Below are 20,853 nucleotides of genomic sequence, written 5' to 3'. Positions count from 1 at the left end.
TCCAGGTATCTGCCAAGTCCGCAAAGCCCGTAAGTCCCGTTACCAGCCCTGTCCCTTCTCACACCCCGGGCAGCTCTGCAGGAAGACCGCATTTTACAGACAAACTATGGAGCCTCCCTCACCCGCAGCGACCAGGTGTCAGCCCGCAGCTTCCAGCCAATGCAGCACGAGACCTTCCGGTCGCCTTTTCCCGCCCAAAGTGATGACCAATCAAAAGCGAGTTCGCCCGTTAAGGAACCGGCCAATCGCCATTGGGGTCCTGGCCTGGGGTCCGCCCCCAAAGTGGTCGGAGCCAATGGCAGTTGCGCGGCTGGCGAGCCAATCAGGACACAGCGTGTGGTGCGGCGGGTCGGCAGTTGGGCGCGTGGCGTCGGACTGAGAGGAAGTTGGATTGTAGTGAAGCCAGGTGGTGCCGCCATGGTACGGAGCGGAGGGGCCTGGGGGACGGGCCAGGACGGGCGGCAGGACCGTGGGGGACGGGCCTGGATGGGCAGCAGGACCTTGGGGGACGGCCCTGGACCGACGGTGGGGCCTTGGGGGACGGCCCTGGACCGACGGTGGGGCCTTGGGGAACGGGCCTGAACTGGCGGTGGGGCCTTGGGGGATGGGCCTGGACCTGCTGAGGGGCCCCGGGGACAGGCCTCGACGGGCGGAGGGGCCTGGGGGATGGGCCCAGGTGGCGCGGGAGTGTCCGGAATGTGCATGTCAGGGGCAGGCGCGGGGTCACTCTGCAGATGCAGTAAGCAGCCCCTGCCCTCGATCTTCCAGACTCTTCCTTCTCGAGGCAACGGTCCAGGGTTGCTCTTGAGCTCTGTCATTTGTCTCAGCTGTGCTGTGAGCTCACGAGGGCACTTACAGAAATAGGCCTTTAAATAAGAGTGAGAGAAGACTGTATATGCTGAAAAAGTCGCTTCCTCCATTAGATAGGGTTGTGAGTTGTTTGGCCGCTCCACGTGGCATGCAGCATCTTGGTTCCCCCACCAGGGATTGAACCCGTGCCCCTTGCATTGAGAACTCAAGAGTCTTAACCACTGGACTGGAAGGGAATTCCCCCTCCCTTCCTCTCTTTTTTTTAAGCAAAACTAAGCAAACAGGAATAGGTAGGCTTATATCCCCCCTTTCTCGCGCCTTGTTTTTTCATTGTGCAAACAGTCCGGCTCCCTCCGTGTCAGCATGCAAAGACCTGCGTCCTTGTTTACTGCCATGTAGTATTCCAGGGTGTTGTTCTGCGTCTTCAGCCTGTTCTGAGTCGCTGGACATGTGGATGTTTTCCAGTCTTTTATGCATGGAGTTGCAATGAAGAATCTGTGCCTGCAGTTTCCACTGGTGTAGGTGTATATGGGATACCACAAGTGAATGGTATATAGTTTCAGATTCCGTTCCATCAGCAACACACATAGGAGAATTCCTGTTTTCCCACATCAGGGTAGGCTTCTGCCTTTAATTTGTTCATTTTTATGTCCTCAGGTCATAGGGATCTAGTTAATTGTTGAATTAATTACATTAATATTTTGCACACCAATGGAACTCAGCCAACACCTCTGTCATTGTGCACATCTAAAACCTTTATATGGAGAGAGGCTGGAATGACCCCTGACAGGGCTTTACCTGGCCTGGTTCACGTCTTGCTTGTTCCCAGTTAATTGAGGCTGATGTCATCCCAGCCTCTGTGTTCTCTTCTCATCACTGCGGTAGCTTCCAAACTCTATTAAGAGTGCTAGATAATAACTACATAATAACTCACACTAACGTCTGCATTATTCCTTTGCAAAAGTTGGTTTTGAGGCTTCTCTTATTGGTTATTGAACAGCATGACATCAAGCTGCTCAAATTTTTTTTTTTTGTAGAGGTGATTTATTACAAGTATAAAGAAAAGGTATCTGCTATTACCTGACAGGTAAAAGGAAGCTTCAGGATTAGAAGAAATTTGTGCATTTCATCATTTTTTAGGAGCTGTTATTTTTAGCAAAGCCTTTGTCTTAAATAAGAAAAATACCATGGTTAATACTTTTAGAAGAGCTGTTCAGCCGTTGTTGGTTGGTATAACAGGGTCTTCTCAAGTTGAAATGCCTAAGTTCACAGTACTTAGTTTAACCAACTAAATTAGGAAACGTCTAGTGAGGGGGAGGTAGTGATGAATTGGTGTGAAGATAACCTAAACGAAATTACACTGATCTCTGGGAAAATGTTGTCCATTACAGATGCCTTTCCTTTGTGTTAGAACGGTTTGTGTCTCAAGGTGAATTTAATGGGAATTCCAGCAGTAGAAATTTTGTTTTAAATCCTACTTTATGCATCCTAGAGCCTCATCACAAAGTTGAGTACCTTTTGGAGAATCTACCCAGCCTCATAAGGGTAAATTTTTTCTGGCTCAGTATTGCAGTTTGGTTGGAATCAGAATTAGACTATCAGCTATGATTTGGCCCCTTGTCTTTCAAGGATAAGACTAGAAGCTGAATTTCTAGGCTTCCAGACCATCACTCTTAAGGGCTAGGAGATTATAAATCTGGGATGTGATCGTAATTGTATGATGAGAAGATAATACCCGTGTTTAGAATTATCTGTCTCATGATGTGGCCATTTTGATGGCCTATTTTCTCTTCCTTCAGTTTATCTCTTTTTTTTTTTTTTTTTTTTGACCGCACCCCACACGGCTTGCGGGATCTTAGTTCCCCAACCAGGGATTGAACCTGTGTCCCCTGCAGTGGAAGTGCCGAGTCCTAACCTCTGGACCACCAGGGAATTCCCCAAGTTATCTCCTTTTGAATGAGCTTCAGTAGTGTGTGTAAGGAGTTTATCCATTTCATCAGTGTTGTTGAATTCATAATATTCATTTATCCCTTTAATATCCTAGTAGTTATAGCCTCTTTTTTGTTCCTGATACTGGTAATTTGTGTCTTCTCTTTTTCTGGGTCAATTTGGCCAGGGGCTTATCAATTTGATTGTTCAGCTCAAAGAACCAGGTTTTGGTTTCATTGACTTTTCTCTCTTTTTATTTTCCTGTTTTCTGTTTAGTTTATTTCTGCTAGTTATTATTTGCTTTTTTCTGCATAATTTGGATATTTGCTCTTTTTCTAGTTTCTTAAGGTGGAAGCTTAGGTCATTTAATTTGAAATTTTTGAACAAACTTTTGTGTCTAAGTTCATGAGGGATATTGGTCTGTGGTTTCCTTACAGTGAATATCTTTGTGTTTTTTTAAATTTATTTTTATTATTTATTTATTTATTTTTGACTGCGTTGGGTCTTGCTGCACACGGATTTTCTCTAGAAGCAGTGAGCGTGGGCTACTCTTTGTTGTGGTGCACGGGCTTCTCATTGTGGGTGGCTTCTCTTGTGGAGCACGGGCTCTAGGTATGCAGGCTTCAGTAGTTGTAGCATGGGGGCTCAGTAGTTGTGGCTGACGGGTTTACTTGCTCCGAGGCATGTGGAATCTTCCCAGACCAGGGCTTGAACCTGTGTTCCCTACATTGGTAGGCAGATTATTAACCACTGTGCCACCAGGGAAGTCCAGTGCCTTTGGTTTTTGTATCAGGGTAATGCTGGCCTCAGGGAATGAGTTGGGAAGTGTTTCTTTCTCTTCCATTTGCGAGAACAGTTTGCAGGGGGGAAGAAATTTTCCTCTTCTGGGTTTTTCTCATTGGTCTAATAATCTGATGACAGAAGACAGATTAACGTGAGAAAAACAAATTTAATTTTGTACATATGGAAGTCCTATAAGTATAGGATCTAAGAATTGACCAAAGCAGGCTGTTTATATACCTTTTTAGACAAAGAATCAGTAATTTATGAAGATTTGAGGAAAGAAAGGGGTTTTTGCTTGGGCTAGCAAGTTAATGAAGAAGTAACAAAGTTTGTTTATGCAGCTTTCTCAGCCTTGAATTCCCTATCTCCAGGGATCATGATGCCTCCCCATGGGAGCTTTGTTTCCTGCTTTCAGGGGAGCAAAGGGTCAGAGTGTTCTTCTTGTACCAGCTGATTCTCAAGTAACTTTTTTTTTTTGTAAAATTTTGTTTATTCATTTATTTTTGGCTGCATTGGGTCTTCGTTGCTGCTCACAGGCTTTCTCTAGTTGCAGTGAGCAGGGCTACTCTTCGTTGCGGTGCGTGGGCTTCTTATTGTGGTGGCTTCTCTTGTTGCGGAGCACGGGCTCTAGGTGCACGGCTTCAGTAGTTGTGGCATGCGGGCTCAGTAGTTGTGGCTCGTGGGCTCTAGAGTGCAGGCTCAGTAGTTGTGGCACACGGGCTTAGTTGCTCTGCGGCATGTGGGATCTTCCCAGACCGGGGCTTGAACCCGTGCTCCCTGCATTGGCAGGCAGATTCTTAACCACTGCACCACCAGGGAGGTCCCTCAAGTAACTTTAATTCAAAGTAATCAATATGCCACCAGTATATTTTGGGGTGGCCTGCCCTGAGCTCCATCAAGTTTTATAGGTCATTGATTTTATGCCTTTATACACATACATGTTACCCTCTGAGTCCTATTTTAGCTGCATCCCACAAATTTTGATATGTCATGTTTTCATTTTTATTCCATTCAAAATACCTTCTAATTTCCCTTGTTATTCGTTTCCAAATATTTGGGGATTTTTCAGATACCTTTGTGTTACTGGATTTGTAATTTAGTTCAAATATTTAGAAAACATATTTTGTATTATTTGAATATGTTGTGTTAATCAAGACCTTTATTAAGAAGTGCTTGGGGGAAAAGAAGAAAAAAAAGTACGTGGGGAATTCTCTGGCAGTCCAGTGATTAGTACTCCACACTTCCACTGCAGAGGCACAGGTTTGATCCCTGGTCAGGAAACTAAGATTCTGCGTGCCGAGTAGCATGGCCAAAAAAAAAAAAAAAAAAGTGTTTGCAGTTTGTTGAGTTTTCGAAAATAGCAAGTTGTAAACTTTTAATACAAATTAAAAATGAGGTTCCTAAAAACTCAAGTTGCCCAGATATGAAACAATTTAAGAACCTTTAAATATATATTGAGAAAAGCCAGGCTTTAAGAAAAACCAGGTTTGTCATTATCCAAAAGAGATGTCTTTAAGTAAAAGCCCATGCTGCATAGATAATGCAGATGGTGCTAGTGATCTGGCCAAGCACTTAAGGTCTTCAGCTTCCATCTTTTGTTCATTTCTTTTTATTTATTTATTTATTTATTTATTTATGGCTGTGTTGGGTCTTGGTTGCTCCGCGTGGACTTTCTCTAGTTGTGGCGAGCGGCGGCTGCTCTTCATTGAGGTGTGCAGGCTTCTCATTGCGGTGTCTTCTCTTGTGGCGCACAGGCTCTAGGCATGCAAGCTTCAGTAGTTGTGGCATGTGGGCTTCAGCAGTTGTGGCTCGCGGGCTCTAGAGCGCAGGCTTAGTAGTTTTGGCACATGAGCTTAGTTGCTCCGCAGCATGTGGGATCTTCCTGGATCAGGGATCGAACCCGTGTCCCCTTCATTGGCAGGCGGATTCTTAACCACAGCGCCACCAGGGAAGTCCCGTTTCATTTCTTATTGCTGCAATTTCATGTTCATTCTTGTTGGATGACTAAACCAGATGTCGGTAGAGATGGTTAATGGGCTTTTACCCAGCCCACCCTGCTCACTCAGTTTATCCCAGTCTGCCTTCAAGTGCTGCTACACCACTTCACAACGATATATCAATACCTCCATTTCCCCCTTCTTGGCCTTTAGGCTATTGAGTTGTTTTTTTTTAAATATACTTATTTATTTATTTATTTTTGGCTGTGTTGGGTCTTCGTTGCTGCGCGCAGGCTTTCTCTAGTTGTGACGAGTGGGGGCTTCTCTTCGTTGTGGTGCGTGGCCTTCTCATTGCGGTAGCTTCTCTTGTTTCGGGGCTCGGGCTCTAGGGGCGTGGGCTTCAGTAGTTGTGGCATGCGGGCTCAGTAGTTGTGGCTTGCGGGCTCTAGAGTGCAGGCTCGGTAGTTGTGGCGCACGGGCTTAGTTGCTCTGTGGCGTGTGGGATCCTCTTGGACCAGGGCTTGAACCTGTGTCCCCTGCAGTGGCAGGTGGATTCTTTTTTTTTTTTTTTTTTTTTGCGGTACGCGGGCCTCTCACTGTTGTGGCCTCTCCCGTTGCGGAGCACAGGCTCCGGACGCACAGGCTCAGTGGCCATGGCCCATGGGCCCAGCCGCTCCGCGGCATGTGGGATCTTCCTGGACCGGGGCACAAACCTGTGTCCCCTGCATCGGCTAGCGGACTCTCAACCACTGCGCCACCAGGGAAGTCCTATGCTATTGTTTGTTGTATGTTACTTCTATATGAGTTGTAAACCCCACAATAATAAATCTTTATTTTTGCTTTATTGTTCAATTATTTTTTTTTCAGTTTTTAACTTTATAGCATTACCTTAAACGTGTAAAGAGTTAATCTTATCACACTACACATGGCTGAATTTATTAAAGATAAAAATCACAAATGAGGGCTTCCCTGGTGGCGCAGTGGTTGAGAGTCCGCCTGCTGATGCAGGGGACACGGGTTCGTGCCCCAGCCCGGGAAGATCCCACATGCCGCGGAGCGTCTGGGCCCCGTGAACCATGGCCGCTGAGCCTGCGCATCCGGAGCCTGTGCTCCGCAACAGGAGAGGCCACAACAGTAAGAGGCCCACGTACCACAAAAAGAAAAAAAAAAATCACAAATGAGTGACACAGTTACTTGCTACATATTCTTCCCATTACAACGGACAGTTTCATTAATCATACAGTGTATTTTATTATTAGAAGCTATAAAGGAGATCAAATCTCTAGTAATTTTTCTCCTTCTCTTTGATTAGTGTGTTGTTTCAGTGTGCAGATAAAATATAGTGTTAGTCACCAAGAGGCTCATGAGACTTTCGTGTTTCCAGTAAGAATATCTTTGTTTATTTGCAATGTAAAAATTCCCTATATCATTCTCTAGATCATGCATCATTTTCCATTTATTTGGTCATCAGATCAGGTAAAAAGTCTGTGTGCACCAATTTGCAGAAGTGGTCATCCAGAAGTAAGTGCTGGGCTCAATTATATTTTTAAAATATGGTATAAAGTCTTTTATATTTGCCCACATATTTAGCAGTTTTGTCATTCTTCAGTCCAATTTTGCAGTTACAATTTTCCATCTAGTATGATTTTCCTTCTTCCTGGAGAAATTCCTTTACCATTTTTTTTTTTGTAGTGGTGACTACTACTCTCAGCTAATGATTAATTCTCTCAGCTTTTGAATGCCTGAAAACGGCTTCATTTTGCCTTTTATTTTAGTTCTGTTGAGGTATAATTGACAAAGTATTCACTGAAAGTGTATAATTTGACAAGGTTTAATATTTATTAACATCTTGATTATCCATGAAATCATCACCTCAATCAAGATAATGAACATATGCATCACCCCCCACAATTACCTGGTACCCCTTTGTAAATCCTCCCTTCTGCCTCACCCCCTTTCCCTCCCCCACTAATCCACATTTCTGTATTTTCTAGGATTTTATATGAATGGGATCATTGAGTTAATTTGTTGTTGTTTGGATTCTTTCACTCACTATAATTATTTTGAGATTCACCCATGTTGTTGCAACACAGTTCATTTTTATTGCTGAGTATCTCCTTTTTTGTGTGTGGTAAACTACACATGACAAAAGTTACCATTTTAACCATTTTTAAGTGTATAATTCAGTAGCATTAAGTACATTTACATGCTGTATAACCATCAGCACTATTTCCAGAACTTTTTCATCATTCTCAAATGTTCTTAGTATATAATCTGCTGGGGAGTTTTTGTTCTTTAGTTTTTATACAGTTTTTTTAAATAAATTTATTTATTGATTTACTTATGGCTGTGTTGGGTCTTCGTTGCTGTGCACGGGCTTTCTGTCATTGGGGTGAGCCGGGGCTACTCTTCGTTGAGGTGCGCGGGCTTCTCATTGTCGTGGCTTCTCTTGTTGCGGAGCATGGGCTCTAGGCACATGGGCTCAGTAGTTGTGGCTCGCGGGCTCTAGAGCGCAGGCTCAGTGGTTGTAGTGCACTGGGCTGAGTTGTTCCGCGGCATGTGGGATCTTCCCAGACCAGGGCTTGTACCCATGTCCCCTGCATTGGCAGGCAGATTCTTAACCACTGTGCCACCAGGGAAAGCCCTTTTATACAATTTTTAAAGTACACTTTTCATTTATAGTTACTACAAACTATTTATAATCAGTTGTTAATCTCATCCAGTGTGTTTTTCATTTCAGACATTGTCTTTTTTTATCATTAGCAATTTGAGTTAGGTCTTTTTTATATCAAACATGTCTCTCCTTATCATGCTCATTTTTTCCTGTACTTTCCTGAGCATGTAGATATATAATAGTTATTTTAATGTCCTTGTTTACTAATTCTATCATCTGTCATTTCTGGGTCTGTTTTTATTGATTGCTTTTTCTCTTCATATGGTAATATTGTCCGACTTTTCTAGGTTTTATTTTTTAATTTTCTGGTGTATATGGTAAGTTTAGATTGGATACCAGACATGAATTTTACATTATTGGGTGTTAGATTTTTTTGGCTGTTCTTTCAACTGTTTCTAGGCTTTTGGGAGGTTGCTATTAGTATACCTGGGAACAATTTGATCCTTTTGAGGCTTGCTTTTCAGCTTTCTTAAGTGGATTCAGACCAGCCTTTAGGGTTGGCCTCACTTGGCCCCACTACTGAGGACTCCACCCAGTGCTCTGTGAGTTAGGATGTCTTTCTGCCATGGCAGGTGTGAGCTCAGGGGTCCCTCCCCACCTGTGCTGAGCAGCCCACAGTGGGGACTCGGGACCCCCCTGCTGATCTCCCTGAGCTCTCTCCATGCAGCTGTCTCTCCTCCAGATAGAAAGCCAGCACCAGGCTTTCTAGCTGCCTTGACCTCTCTCAACACAGGATTCTCTCTGCTCACCTCAGGGAGATCCCTGGGTTTCTCCTCTCTCAGCTGCAGCCTGGACGGTCCCCAGCAGCCTTCTGGGGCATCTGTAGGGCTTGCCTTGTTTCCGTGCTCTAAGGAATCACTTGCTGTCTTCTGCTGCCTATTGTCTAATGACTGAAAAGTGTTACTTCATGTTTTTTTTCTAAGCCATTGCTAATATCAGGTTGGTAAATACAGCCTTAGGTGGAAATAAAATGGCTTGACTGCTTATTTGTATAAATTTTTTTTAATTTATTTATTTTATTTTTGGCTGCATTGGGTCTTTGTTGCTGCATGCAGGCTTTTCTCTAGTTGTGGCGAGCGGGGGCTGCTCTTCGTTGCGGTGTGTGGGCTTCTCATTGCGGTGGCCTCTCTTGTTGCGGAGCACGGGCTCTAGGTGCACGGGCTTCAGTAGTTGTGGCACACGGGCTCAGTAGTTGTGGCTCACGGGCTCTAGAGCACAGGCTCAGTAGTTGTGGCGCACGGGCTTAGTTGCTCCGCGGCATGTGGGATCTTCCCAGACCAGGGCTTGAACCCGTGTCCCCTGCATTGGCAGGCGGATTCTTAACCACTGCGCCACCAGGGAAGGCCTTGTAAAAATTTTTAACGTTTTTTATTGATTGCTGGGAAGATGGTTTATTTACTTGTTTGTTTATTTATTTATTTGGTTATGCTGGGTCTTAGTTGTGGCAGGCAGGCTCCTTAGTGGCGGCTCGCCGGCTCCTTAGTTGTGGCAGGCGGGCTCCTTAGGTGTGGTATGCGAACTCTTAGTTGTGGCATGCATGTGGGTTCTAGTTCTCTGGCCAGGGATCAAACCCGGGCCCCCTGCATTGGGAGTGTGGAGTCTTAACTGCTGTGCCACCAGGGAAGTCTCGCTGGGAAGATGTTTATAATGGCTGTATGCCTTTTCACAGTTCAAGTGTGTCTCCATCCATGCTCAGACATAAAATGACCATTGGAAGCTCATGGGACAATAATGTCTGATAAGACGTTAAGAAGCCAAAAGATTTTAGAGATATTAATTTAAGACGTTGGGTCTCATTTGCGTGCCACATAGTGACAACTGCCTTGAAGCTGAGGGGCCTCACGTGTATATTCTCGTTCCCAGCGTGAGTGCATCTCTATCCACGTGGGGCAGGCGGGGGTCCAGATCGGCAATGCCTGCTGGGAGCTCTACTGCCTTGAACATGGAATTCAGCCCGACGGCCAGATGCCAAGCGACAAAACCATCGGCGGTGGGGATGACTCGTTCAACACGTTCTTCAGTGAGACTGGGGCTGGCAAGCATGTGCCCAGAGCCGTGTTCGTGGACCTGGAGCCCACCGTGGTCGGTAGGTACCCTTAGACTTAGAAGGGGAAGCACAGAACCTTTGCTGGGTTCCTCCAGATCAGAAGCCCGAGGTAGTTTCCAAGGGGAGCTGCCAGGAGAGAGCACCTTTCAGTGGCGGCCACCCAGGAGAGAACAGAATGTCACCTTGGAGCCCGTGAGACCCAGGCCACAGAGGGCGCCCGGCAAAAGTCACGCTGATGTCTAGTATGTCAGGGCCATTTCAGCAACACCCCGGGTGTAGCTGTGGGTGTGAACAAAACATGCACGCGCAGAACCGCCTGTGCGGTGTGAGCATTCCCTCGCCTTTGGGAACTGGCCACACTGGCATTTGTTCCTCGGGTTGACTGGACCTTCCCGGAGCCATAAACAGCAGATGAGGCATGTGTATCACACGGAGACCTTTTCTGTGAGACGCTGACGCTGCTGGCCTGCAAGGCACAGCACGTGCCTGTAGAAGTGAAGGTTTCCCCGGACCTGGCCATCCCGGTGAGTCAGCGACCGTCCTTAGAGTCTCGGGCACGCTGTCCTCTCTGCAGATGAAGTGCGCACGGGGACCTACAGGCAGCTCTTCCACCCGGAGCAGCTGATCACCGGGAAGGAGGACGCGGCCAATAACTACGCCAGAGGCCATTACACCATCGGCAAGGAGATCGTCGATCTGGTCCTGGACCGGATCCGCAAACTGGTGAGAAGGGCCCTGGGAAGGCCTCCTGGACAGGAGGGGAGGCCCGGGATCTCCCCGGGACATCACTTTGGCAAAACCCAGCAGAACCATGAGTGCAGGGTCTTCCTTTCCGGTGTGGCCGCAGTGCGTCCACGTCTGTAACTGCTAAGTGTGATGCGTGTTCCCTGTGGATGGGTTGAACCCGTATAGTGAACCTGCAGAGGAAGAGTGTGCCGTGACCGGGGCCTGTGGGGGCCCGTGGGGGTGGTGGCACGGCTCATGCGGGCGTGGCCTCACGGCCTCTGCTCTCCCGCAGGCGGACCTGTGCACGGGCCTGCAGGGCTTCCTCATCTTCCACAGCTTCGGGGGCGGCACCGGCTCGGGCTTTGCGTCTCTGCTCATGGAGCGGCTCTCGGTGGACTACGGCAAGAAGTCCAAGCTGGAGTTCGCCATCTACCCGGCCCCCCAGGTGTCTACAGCTGTGGTGGAGCCCTACAACTCCATCCTGACCACGCACACGACCCTGGAGCACTCGGACTGTGCCTTCATGGTGGACAACGAGGCCATCTATGACATCTGCCGGCGCAACCTGGACATCGAGCGGCCCACGTACACCAACCTTAACCGTCTGATCGGGCAGATCGTGTCCTCCATCACGGCCTCCCTGCGCTTCGACGGCGCCCTCAACGTGGACCTGACGGAGTTCCAGACCAACCTGGTGCCCTACCCCCGCATCCACTTCCCCCTGGCCACGTACGCCCCAGTCATCTCGGCCGAGAAGGCCTACCATGAGCAGCTGTCCGTGGCCGAGATCACCAACGCCTGCTTCGAGCCGGCCAACCAGATGGTCAAGTGTGACCCTCGCCACGGCAAGTACATGGCCTGCTGCATGCTGTACAGGGGGGACGTGGTCCCCAAAGACGTCAATGCGGCCATCGCCACCATCAAGACCAAGCGCACCATCCAGTTTGTGGACTGGTGCCCGACTGGGTTCAAGGTAGGCTGGGCGGTAGCGCGTGTTTATCTTCCGCCTGCGGCAGATCCTGGGACGGGGTGCTGCCCCTTTGTGGAGGGTACCCTGATACAGGGAAGCCAGGCTTGGTCATGGATTAGTAAGTTGGGGGACAGTTCTCATTCCTTCACTGGTGTCTCTAGAACTTCCTTCCTGAGTCATCACGTGATACAGCTCTGTGAGTGTATTTTTTACAGAAATTATCTGGAGGAGTTCTTGGGTGGAAAACATAGATTGATTTAGAAATAAGGTGTTTTTTCTTATAGTAATTTTTCTTAGAATGTAAATGTAGGAATTTTCTGGGCATTTTGGTAATTTATGGGGATATTTGAACTTGGGGCACTACTGTAAACTGACTGTTGTCTCTGAATTCCACTTGGTTCCATCGGCATGTAAAAATTAACATCCAATTTAAGTGTCGTATGGAACGTTTGATTTACAGCACTGTCATGAATCCTTCTGTGGAGAAGTGGAGATTGGGGAGCCTATACAGTGTGTCCTGGGTTGTCCTTAGACCCATCTTGCTCCGACCTTCCACTGGACACAGGACAGAAACCTTGCTCCTTACTTGATTCCCAACCTTCCCTCTGGGAATGGAACTGTACTTCCCTGAGCCCTGCTCTTAGGGCCTCCGCTGGCTCAGACCCTCGCTGCTGCGGTGGGTTCTTACCTAGGAGTCTGGGTTTCTTCCTCTGGTCCAGGGCTCAGCACAGCTGGCCGACCCATCACCTGGTTTTGTTAATGGTTTCATGTGAGCACAGCCATCCCCGCTCATTGGCTTATTGTTGTGGCAGCTCTTGTGCTGCAAAGACAGGGTTGAGTATCTGTGACAGAGCGCCTGTGGCTCAGCAGCCTAGAACGTGTGCTGTAGCCCCCTTGACAGACCCTGTATCTCCTGCCAAAACCTCTGGTCATGTGATCCCTGGTCTGAAGCTTGGACTGCCTCTCCCTTGGTCCCAGTGCTGGGATCTCGTTCTCTCCCTCTTACTAAGCGTTCATGTGGGCCGCGTCCATGGCAGTGGTCACACAGCGTCAGGGACCTCTGACGGTGTGCTTGTCACTCTGCTATGTGTACACTGTTTGTTGGGAAAGCAGGGGGTGTGACCTGCCCTCGTGATTCTGCCACAGTTGTGTTCTCTGAATCTGCCTGGGTGGAAAAGGCTCAGCTACAGACATTAATCCCTATCTTGTTGAACCCTCTGGAGAAAATAACATATGAAGAATCCCAAGCAGTGTCCCTTCTTAGAGGGAAGATAGTCCTATCACCTGGGTACCTATCACATGTCACAGTTGCTGGGACACAGCCCCTCCAGCAGCTTGGGTGTGAGCCAGGGTGGCAGGCTCTGGGGCTCCTCTTTCCTTTCCTGGCACCTTGCCTGGCACACAGCTGGGCCCAGAGTACAGGGTGGCCCCAGCCTCCCCGGGTCACCAGTGGGCACCTCCATGCCTTCTGTTTCCACAAACGCAGCCACCATTCCTGGATTGACGGAAGCTTCACGCAGTGCCTTCTCCCCTTCTTTGGCAGGTGGGCATCAATTACCAGCCCCCCACGGTGGTCCCAGGGGGAGACCTGGCCAAGGTGCAGCGGGCCGTGTGCATGCTGAGCAACACCACGGCCATCGCCGAGGCCTGGGCCCGCCTGGACCACAAGTTCGACCTCATGTATGCCAAGCGCGCCTTTGTGCACTGGTATGTGGGGGAGGGCATGGAGGAGGGCGAGTTCTCGGAGGCCCGGGAGGACCTGGCAGCGCTGGAGAAAGATTACGAAGAGGTGGGCGTGGACTCGGTGGAAGCGGAGGCCGAGGAAGGGGAAGAGTACTGAACGGGAGGGAGCGGCTAGTGGCCCCCTGTACCCCGCCAACTGTCATGTTACAGATATTTACCTACAGTTTCTGAATTAAACCTCTGTCTCTTGTGCTCACCTGGAACACGCTCATCTGTCCACAGGAGCAGGGAGGACCCCTCTGCTGGGCCATGTGGACGGCTGTCCAGCTGCTTGGGCTGCGCTGCTGGGGTGGGTGGACCTACATCTGTAAGGAGCCTCTGCTTGTGTGACGTGACCCAAGGGCAAAAAGTCAGTGTTTCCAATCCAAGGTTTTAAAACAAATAGTTCTAGGAAAACTGAGTTAGGTTTTTCAATTGAATTTGCCATTTTTCAGGCTTCTTTATTGACGGGACAAGTGGACTAAGGTATAAAAGCTTAGAATTGGAGTTTGAAAACCTGAGGTCCATGTAAACCTGTAAAACTGGGGCAAATGTGGAAGGTCAAGACATTTTGGGGGAAAGGGTTTTACTGGATTCTCTGTGGCATGCATGACCCACAGAGGGTTAAAAGCTCTAGGTCACAGCCCTTCTGTGCTCAAACCCCTGCTGCACCTGAGCGCCCTGGGAGGGCCTCAGTGAAAAGGCAGAAGACCTGGTAATATGCACATTTTCTCACAGGCTCAAAAATGAGGTCTGGGAGGTGGGGTCACTGGTTGAAGTCACTTGGTTGGTTCAGCTGAAGCATGACGAGGACCAGCACACAGAACTAATTCTAAATCTCTGTGCCTTAATATATTCAAAAGGTAACAGAAGACATCTTGAACAGACCCTCAGGTTTTCAAAGAGGTTTATTACCAACAGGAGGAGCAGCCTGTCTGAGAGGCTGGCGGCCTGCGGTGGGCCCGTGCAAATCCTCTTGCTCAGGTGTTGCTCCGCGTGGGGCTCTTCCCCGGCCCGCCCACCTTGGGCAGCCTGGTGGCGCTGGGCTGGCGGGGCATCCTCTGGCTGGATCCTTCCCGGACACCGCGTTCTGGCAGCGTCGGGCCTCCGCCAAGGGCACCGCTGCCTTTGTTTCTCCCTGAGCAGACACAGAACACAGGTGTTAGCAACCTGGCAGAGGCCACCTCGCAACACCTATTGTCTGTGTCCCGAGAGCAGTGCCAGGGGCAGCTCGGCGTGTCGACCCCCAGCAACTGCCCTCCCCGCCAGACATGGTGACGCAGAAAGCGTGTTAGTCAGGCTTCTGGATTTGGATCTTGGAAGCTCTTCCTCATACATTTTCCTCCCTCTCCCCTCAGTGTTCTACAAATATTCAGGTTCACTGGGTCCTATGACTGGGCTCCTGCTGAGGACGCGCCCTGTCCATGGGGCGGTCACGCTCAGGTGCAGAGCACAGCTCTGGCCGCTCCCCCACTGGTAACCTGCCAGATTTAGCCTGTCTTCTGCCCACAGCCAGGAAGGTCTGCAGTCATGCCTGGGCCAGTGCCTGTGGCATCAGCAACAGAGAGGACCCCGGGGGACAAGCGTGCCTGGGTCACAGTCCCTCCCCGCTGGGCCTGCCTCAACCTGGGCTCTCCTTCGGCCCGCAGCTCTGACCCCCAGCCTCCATCCCGGTTTAGTCCAACAGCCTGCAGTGGGGAACCGGGGGCTCTTGGACAGAAGACATGACAGTTTCCTAGGGGCTTGTTAAGTTGTTTCTGCTCACCGGCTGTCACTTGGGCAAGGAGAGGGACCTGCATTTGAGACTCAAGTCCGTGCTCTAATCCTCACACCTAGCTTCTCCCCAGGACTCCTGCAGGGATAGGATGGCCCTTCTCAAGACACTTCCTGGGAAAGTTCTTCCTCAGAGAGCAGGAGGTCTGTGCTGCCTGGCACGGGGGGTGGGTTGCAGTGGCATCAGCTTGGAACCCTGAAAGCTTGGGTTTTCCTGGCGTTGCTTCTCCCCGAGAGCCCATGTGTACTCGATTTGACAGAAGTGTAGTAGTAACGGGTTCCCCAGTGCCGGATGGAGTAGACAGGAACATGTGGTAGGGTGAAGCTGGGCCAACTCTGTCCCAGTGACTCCCGGAGACAGAAGCAAAAACATCACCCCTCATCTCTGGTACAAATGCTAATCTTCTGGTCCCCACTGACTGACCCTGTGAGTACATGGGCCCCACCACTCTGCAGGGTTTCCCAATGTGCCAGTGCCCTGCTCAGGCCATGCTTCCCCCTCCCCACCAAGGCTGAGCCAGGCCAAATCAGGTCCGTGGAGCCCGTGGCTTAGCCCCCGGTGCCGGGTGCTCCCAAAGCACAGCTCAGGCGCAGCTCCACCGCAAGCAGCAGGGCGGGTCCCAGCTGCAGGCCTCACTTTGAAGCCAGCTTTGCTTTCGCTTGCACATGTGTGAGTTTCCTCTCCCCCTCAGTGTAATGACCAGGGCCCCTCTGGACACTCAAGGATGAGAGGAAACTAGAAAAGAGCAAGTAATGTTCATCTTTAAATCTGACGAGGCCGATAAACCCTGGAAGTAAGAAACCAATGTAACTTTGAGTCATAGAAGGTGTCAAAGAAAACTATTTTAAGGATGAAAATAGCCCATTTATCCAGCTCAGTGTGATTCTTAGAACCCTAAAGGAATCACATGCTTTGGGCATTCGTGGGGAGACCCACTCAGGCCTCATTTTACACGCGGCTGTGGAGGTCAAGAAGGTTTGCAGAGCCCAGTGGACCCAGCAAGGGGCATCTGGGAGCTCGTCAGGCCTGCTCCAGCTCCCTCCTGACAGGGTTATTAGGGTCCGATGGAATGCAGTGAGGACTGGGGCTGAGCCAAGGGTGACCACAAGCTGCGGTGGGGGTGGTGGGGACATGCTCCCAGGCCTGGTTCCTGTGGGGCCCTCTTAAGGGTCAAAGACAGATAAGGGTGTCTGTTAAAAACAGTCCGGTTTACCCTCCTACCCCTGAAACCAGCTGTGGCCACTCAGTGTTGGATGCCCCCTAATGAAGCAAATGCCCCAAATTCACCAGCCCATTGCTACCCTTGACTCAGGGGGGGGCCCTGAAGTTGGAGAACCACCCAGACCCGGTAGGACCCACTCTGCCATTGACCTTTGGAGTGGCCCCCGGGATCCCTGATCACCCACTCTTAGAGCTCTGCCGCAGAGCTGGGCAGGAACGAGAATTATAGAAAGCCCCAGAGCGCTTTCTCCTGGGTGGTGGGCGCACCCCCTTATGGAGTCACAGACCAGATGGCTGCTGAGGCCAAATGTCAGTGACTGGCTGTGAGCCAACACTGAAGGCATGTTGTGTGCGGAGGGGTGGGGGGACGGGTGGGTTAGAAATGAGAGGGAAAGAATACACCACAGCCCTGCTATCTGCAAGGCCAGCTGGCAGGGTCTGGTGGCCAGGATGAGCGGGCGGCCAGGGGTGTGCAGAGCACACAGCAGGGGCTTGATCGGTGCTTCCAGAACAGATACAGACAGAACAATGCACAACACGGACTGCACGTGTGCGCTTTAACCCTTAACTCAGCCCACACTTCTGGGGAGGTGATCCCTACATGGACATGCCTGTGACTCCTCCAGGCACACGGCCCGATGCCGTGTTGGGGAGAAGCTCGGCGTGAGTGCTCTGCAGCTGTGCTGCCCCCAGAGATGGGCTGCGAGCCACCTGCGTGGTCTTTAGCTTTTTTAAGAGCCATGTTAAAAAGTAAAAGAAACAGGAAATTGACTTAAATGTTTCAATTAACCCAAACATCCAGTATGTCATTTTAGCGGGTAATCAGTATAAAAGTTATCCGTGAGGTGTCCATTCCTTTCTGGTGCCAACGCTCGGGTACCTGTCCTCATGGCTCCACACACCAGACTCCACCTTATGCTTTCTGGGGGGGACATCTTTTTATAGAATGTGTGGTTTCCCTAAACTTCAACAGCACACAACTGAACCTAACTCCACGTCCTTACGAAGACAAGCCTAACCCCCCTGAGCTCTCAGGACAGAAATGGTGAGCCTGACAGGCCCCACAGGGCACCTGGATGGCCAGGAACCCAGAGAGCGAAGCCCTTGAGTGGGGCTCCAGCCCTTGGTCTGGGTCAATCTCACTCCGATTCTGAGGGAAACCTAAGGCCAGCTGGCTCCAACGTTCCCAAACCCCCACCACGAGCCTAGACCACCAAGGTCCCCCATTGCTTACTCTGTGACAATGCTCCTTATTTTCTCTACCCAGATCCTGCCATTAACCAGGTGACCAGAGATCTGTGTGGAGAGATGCTTTGACATGCAGCCTCAGAGATCTGTCTCATTGGTGGCCTCTGCCTCTCGGCCTCAGTGTACTCCTGGCACGGCCCCTTATCTGCCCTCTACCTCCACTGGGCATCTCCCCAGGGCCTCAGTGCCCTTGTACCCTGGCTGGTGGCCGCCCAGCCCAGCAGGACCTATGGCCTGAGCACTCAAGGGGAAACGACCCTGTGGGGCCCAGTGCCCCATGCCTCTCCAGTCCCTGGCCCGGGGCTTCCTCCCCACCTCCCATCCCTCTATGCAGTGCTCCCAGCCCCGCACCCCAACACACCCTTGACTGCACCCTCTCCCTCCCTCCCCCCACACCCTAGCTCAGCCCCCTCCCAGGGGATGCAGCAGCGCACAGGACTCTGCAGCTGGCGCGAGGGCCCTGCCCCCAGCTTGTTTAACTCCTGCTACTCCAGCAAGGCCGGTGCTGTCCTTCGAGACTGGACGCCCGTCACTGTCGGTATGTCTAGCCACTGGACAGACAGCGTGTCCACCCTGCAGCCCCACTGTGCCCTCAGCACTGAGAGCAGGCCTGGCACTGAGCAAGGGAGGGAGTGGCAAAACCCCCCAGTGAGGGGATCTCTCTCCTTTAGTCCCCACGCTCCTCAGGCCCCCTGTCCAAGCTCCAGGCACTCCTGGAACAGCAAGGTGGGTGATGCAGGGAGGGGCACGTGGGAGGGTGCAGCTAGAGCTCCCATGGCATTTCACACTCTAACACACCAGCCTCATCGTGCCTGGCAGTGCCTGGAAGGCACCCCCAGCTCAGAAACCAGGCAGTTGAGGGGACCCATGGTCTGATCCTCCAGGCAACCAGTCCAGGTGGGTGATGGCATCTAAGAGGCCCAGGTGCCTGTCACACCTCAGGCTTTGCTCTCCACAGCATACCACGCTCTCCCTTCCCCGCCCCTTGGGTGTCCTCCTCTGGGCTGGGGGCAGCTCTACAGAGCGCAAGTCTCACCAGCAGAGTTAGCCTTTGGGGACGGGGTGTGGGCCTGTCCTGTGAGCGCTGCACTTGTCTCTAGTGAGCGGAGCTGTGAAATCACGCCCTCAGTCCCTAAGCTGCGGGGCAGGGATGGCTCACTGGGTCCTGCCCTTGCAGCTCAAAGCTGCTCTGGCTTTCTGGGGGCCACAGCAGTTTCCACGGAAACAGGAGAGAGTACCAACCCCCAGAGATAAACCAATAAACGCAACCTGCAAAAGGAGAGAACAGGCAGCAAGAGAACCGGAGGGAACCGGGGGGCCCCGGAGAAAGAGGCGAGTGCGAGGCAGCTGGGCCGTGGAGCAGAACTGGAGAGGCCGCAGGCTGCAGGGCCGAGGAAAAGGAGGGCCTTGCGGGGGGGGTACAGTTCTCGGCAGAGAGAAAGGAGGCTGCTGGAGGTCAGAGAGAGACACAAAGAGAGCAGACAGCGTGCATCAGTGAGGAGGCCTGCACTCCAGTGCCCAGGGCCTCTCAGGACGGGGTCACGGGCGCCCAGGGCCCAGGCACACCCACCCACAGGGCCCAGCTGCCCTCCGCCCCAACGTCAGCCCCTTCTCAGGATGTTTCTGGCTAAGGAGCCAGCCTGGAGGTTCTGCTGCATTTCAGAGGGTTTCTGGGATGGGGAGCAGAAGTAACACCCGAAGCGGATTAGAGCTCCATCATGACACCCTGGTCACCAGCACCTGCTCATCCCCCAGCCATGACCCTCCAAACTGAGGAGGCCCCTCGGGCCTCTGTACCCTGCCAGCCATGGCTTCCAGGCTGCGCCCACTCACAGCCCAAAGATGGAAGCTTCGCTGTCCAGATTCCTGGGTAGGACCTGGGCCGGGTGGGGTGCCAACAAGGGCACGCAGGAAAGCCTCTGCCCGCCCTGCTCCCTGAGGACTTTCGCAGAGGCTATACAGGTCATGAGGACAGGAACCAAAGCTGCCTTGTTCCCATGTTTGCGGGATAAAAACGTTCAGAGTAGAGATGGGGAGGAACTGGGGTCGCAAAAGTCCCAGACGAGGTCTAGCCTGCCTGGGTCTCCCACCCTGTGTCCTCCCGATCTGGAAGTGCACCCTCAAAAGTGGCAGCAAAGTCGAAGCTAGGGACGGGAGCCCAAGGGGCCAGACCTTGGATGGGCCCAGCCTGTCCTGGGACAAGAGGAACAGAAAGGCCTGCACTCACGGCCAAGCCCGCTCGGTGCCAGGTGCTGCTCCCCTTCCGCCCCCGTCCCCCTCCCCGCCGCCCAGGCCCGGCTCTGACCTCGGGTCTCAGGCACGCTGGGCGTGGGCAGGGGCGCCGCCGCGGGGTCCTGGGGCTCGCTCGCCAGCCTCTGCCCGGCGCACATGGACTTGAGCATCTGGAAGACTGCGAGGGGCGCCACGTTTAGCTTCAGCAAGTCCACCAGGATCCTGGCGAGAACACACGCTGCGGCAGTGAGCCCTACTCGCCCGGTCCGGCCGTCCCCGGGGACCCCGACTCCCCCGGGACCCCGCCTCCGCCGGGCGCTCACTTGAACACGTCGGGGTCCATGGCGCCGCCCGCCGCCTGCGCCAGCTCGAACAGCTCCATCTCCTCGGCGCTCAGCACCTTCTTCCGCCGCAGCGCCAGCTTCTGCAGGGCCGCCTCCAGCCCCGGTGGCGGCCCCGGCCCGGGCCCCGCGCCCGGCGCCGCCATCTGCGGACCGCAGAGGGTGTGCGCCGCTGGGTCCGGTTCCCGCTCCGCCCGGCCCCGCCCGGTCCGGCCCGCCGCGCCCCTACCGGCCCGCCGCGCGCCCCTCTCCCCGCAGCGCCCACGCCATCCGGCGCTCAGACCCGGGCCCGGGCGGCTGCAGGCGTGCGTAAGACCGGGCCCTTGGAGACGGAGCTTCCCCGCGCGCTAGCCGAGGTGGCGGCACCCAGTACAGCGCGGGCATTCTGTGGGCGCTCAATAAATGCCCATCGGGGCCAGAGCGTAACTGTTCCGCGCCG

At 52.1% G+C, this 20,853-nt stretch overlaps 3 protein-coding genes across 7 annotated transcripts in view; 1 reads left to right on the top strand and 2 right to left on the bottom strand.

Annotated features, from left to right (window-relative positions):
• The window catches only part of THAP7 (THAP domain containing 7), a 191,148-nt gene that overhangs the window by 49,052 nt on the left and 121,243 nt on the right, over nt 1-20,853 (bottom strand). The window lies entirely within an intron of this gene.
• On the top strand, nt 376-14,349 carry LOC307196748 (tubulin alpha-3 chain). 4 transcript variants are annotated; one of them, XM_079942038.1, is made up of 5 exons: nt 376-420; nt 9,997-10,219; nt 10,755-10,903; nt 11,352-11,879; nt 13,420-14,349. In XM_079942038.1, the coding sequence occupies exons 1-5, from the start codon at nt 418-420 to the stop codon at nt 13,714-13,716; spliced, it is 1,200 nt and encodes a 399-aa protein (XP_079798164.1). In that variant the 5' UTR covers nt 376-417; the 3' UTR covers nt 13,717-14,349. The 4 variants fall into 4 exon arrangements, with proteins under 4 accessions (XP_079798164.1, XP_079798162.1, XP_079798163.1 ...); XM_079942036.1 differs by having other exon boundaries at nt 11,199-11,879; XM_079942037.1 differs by lacking the exon at nt 376-420 and adding an exon at nt 6,960-6,980 and having other exon boundaries at nt 11,199-11,879.
• On the bottom strand, nt 14,469-20,703 carry MZT2B (mitotic spindle organizing protein 2B). 2 transcript variants are annotated; one of them, XM_079942040.1, is made up of 4 exons: nt 20,397-20,703; nt 20,147-20,295; nt 19,111-19,290; nt 14,469-14,736 (listed from the first exon to the last, which is right to left on the bottom strand). In XM_079942040.1, exons 1-4 carry the CDS (start codon nt 20,558-20,560, stop codon nt 14,579-14,581), a joined length of 651 nt encoding a protein of 216 aa, XP_079798166.1. In that variant the 5' UTR covers nt 20,561-20,703; the 3' UTR covers nt 14,469-14,578. The 2 variants fall into 2 exon arrangements, with proteins under 2 accessions (XP_079798166.1, XP_079798167.1); XM_079942041.1 differs by lacking the exon at nt 19,111-19,290.

This window comes from Stenella coeruleoalba (assembly GCF_951394435.1).
Source record: "Stenella coeruleoalba genome assembly, chromosome: 14".
NCBI lineage: Eukaryota > Metazoa > Chordata > Mammalia > Artiodactyla > Delphinidae > Stenella > Stenella coeruleoalba.
The sequence above is the reverse complement of the archived record's forward strand: the minus strand, read 5'-3'. Positions and strand labels throughout refer to the sequence as shown.

Bases quoted from the DNA above. Each gene is read 5' to 3' on its own strand.
- MZT2B (XM_079942040.1), bottom strand. From the start codon at position 20,560: ATGGCGGCGCCGGGCGCGGGGCCCGGGCCGGGGCCGCCACCGGGGCTG. The intron at 20,296-20,396 runs GTGAGCGCCCGG...TGTTCTCGCCAG, and splicing joins ATGGACCCCGACGTGTTCAA to GATCCTGGTGGACTTGCTGA. The intron at 14,737-19,110 runs GTTGCGTTTATT...GTGTCTGCTCAG, and splicing joins CCTGTTCTCTCCTTTTGCAG to GGAGAAACAAAGGCAGCGGT.
- LOC307196748 (XM_079942036.1), top strand. The intron at 10,904-11,198 runs GTGAGAAGGGCC...GCTCTCCCGCAG, and splicing joins TGGACCGGATCCGCAAACTG to GCGGACCTGTGCACGGGCCT. The intron at 11,880-13,419 runs GTAGGCTGGGCG...CTTCTTTGGCAG, and splicing joins GGTGCCCGACTGGGTTCAAG to GTGGGCATCAATTACCAGCC.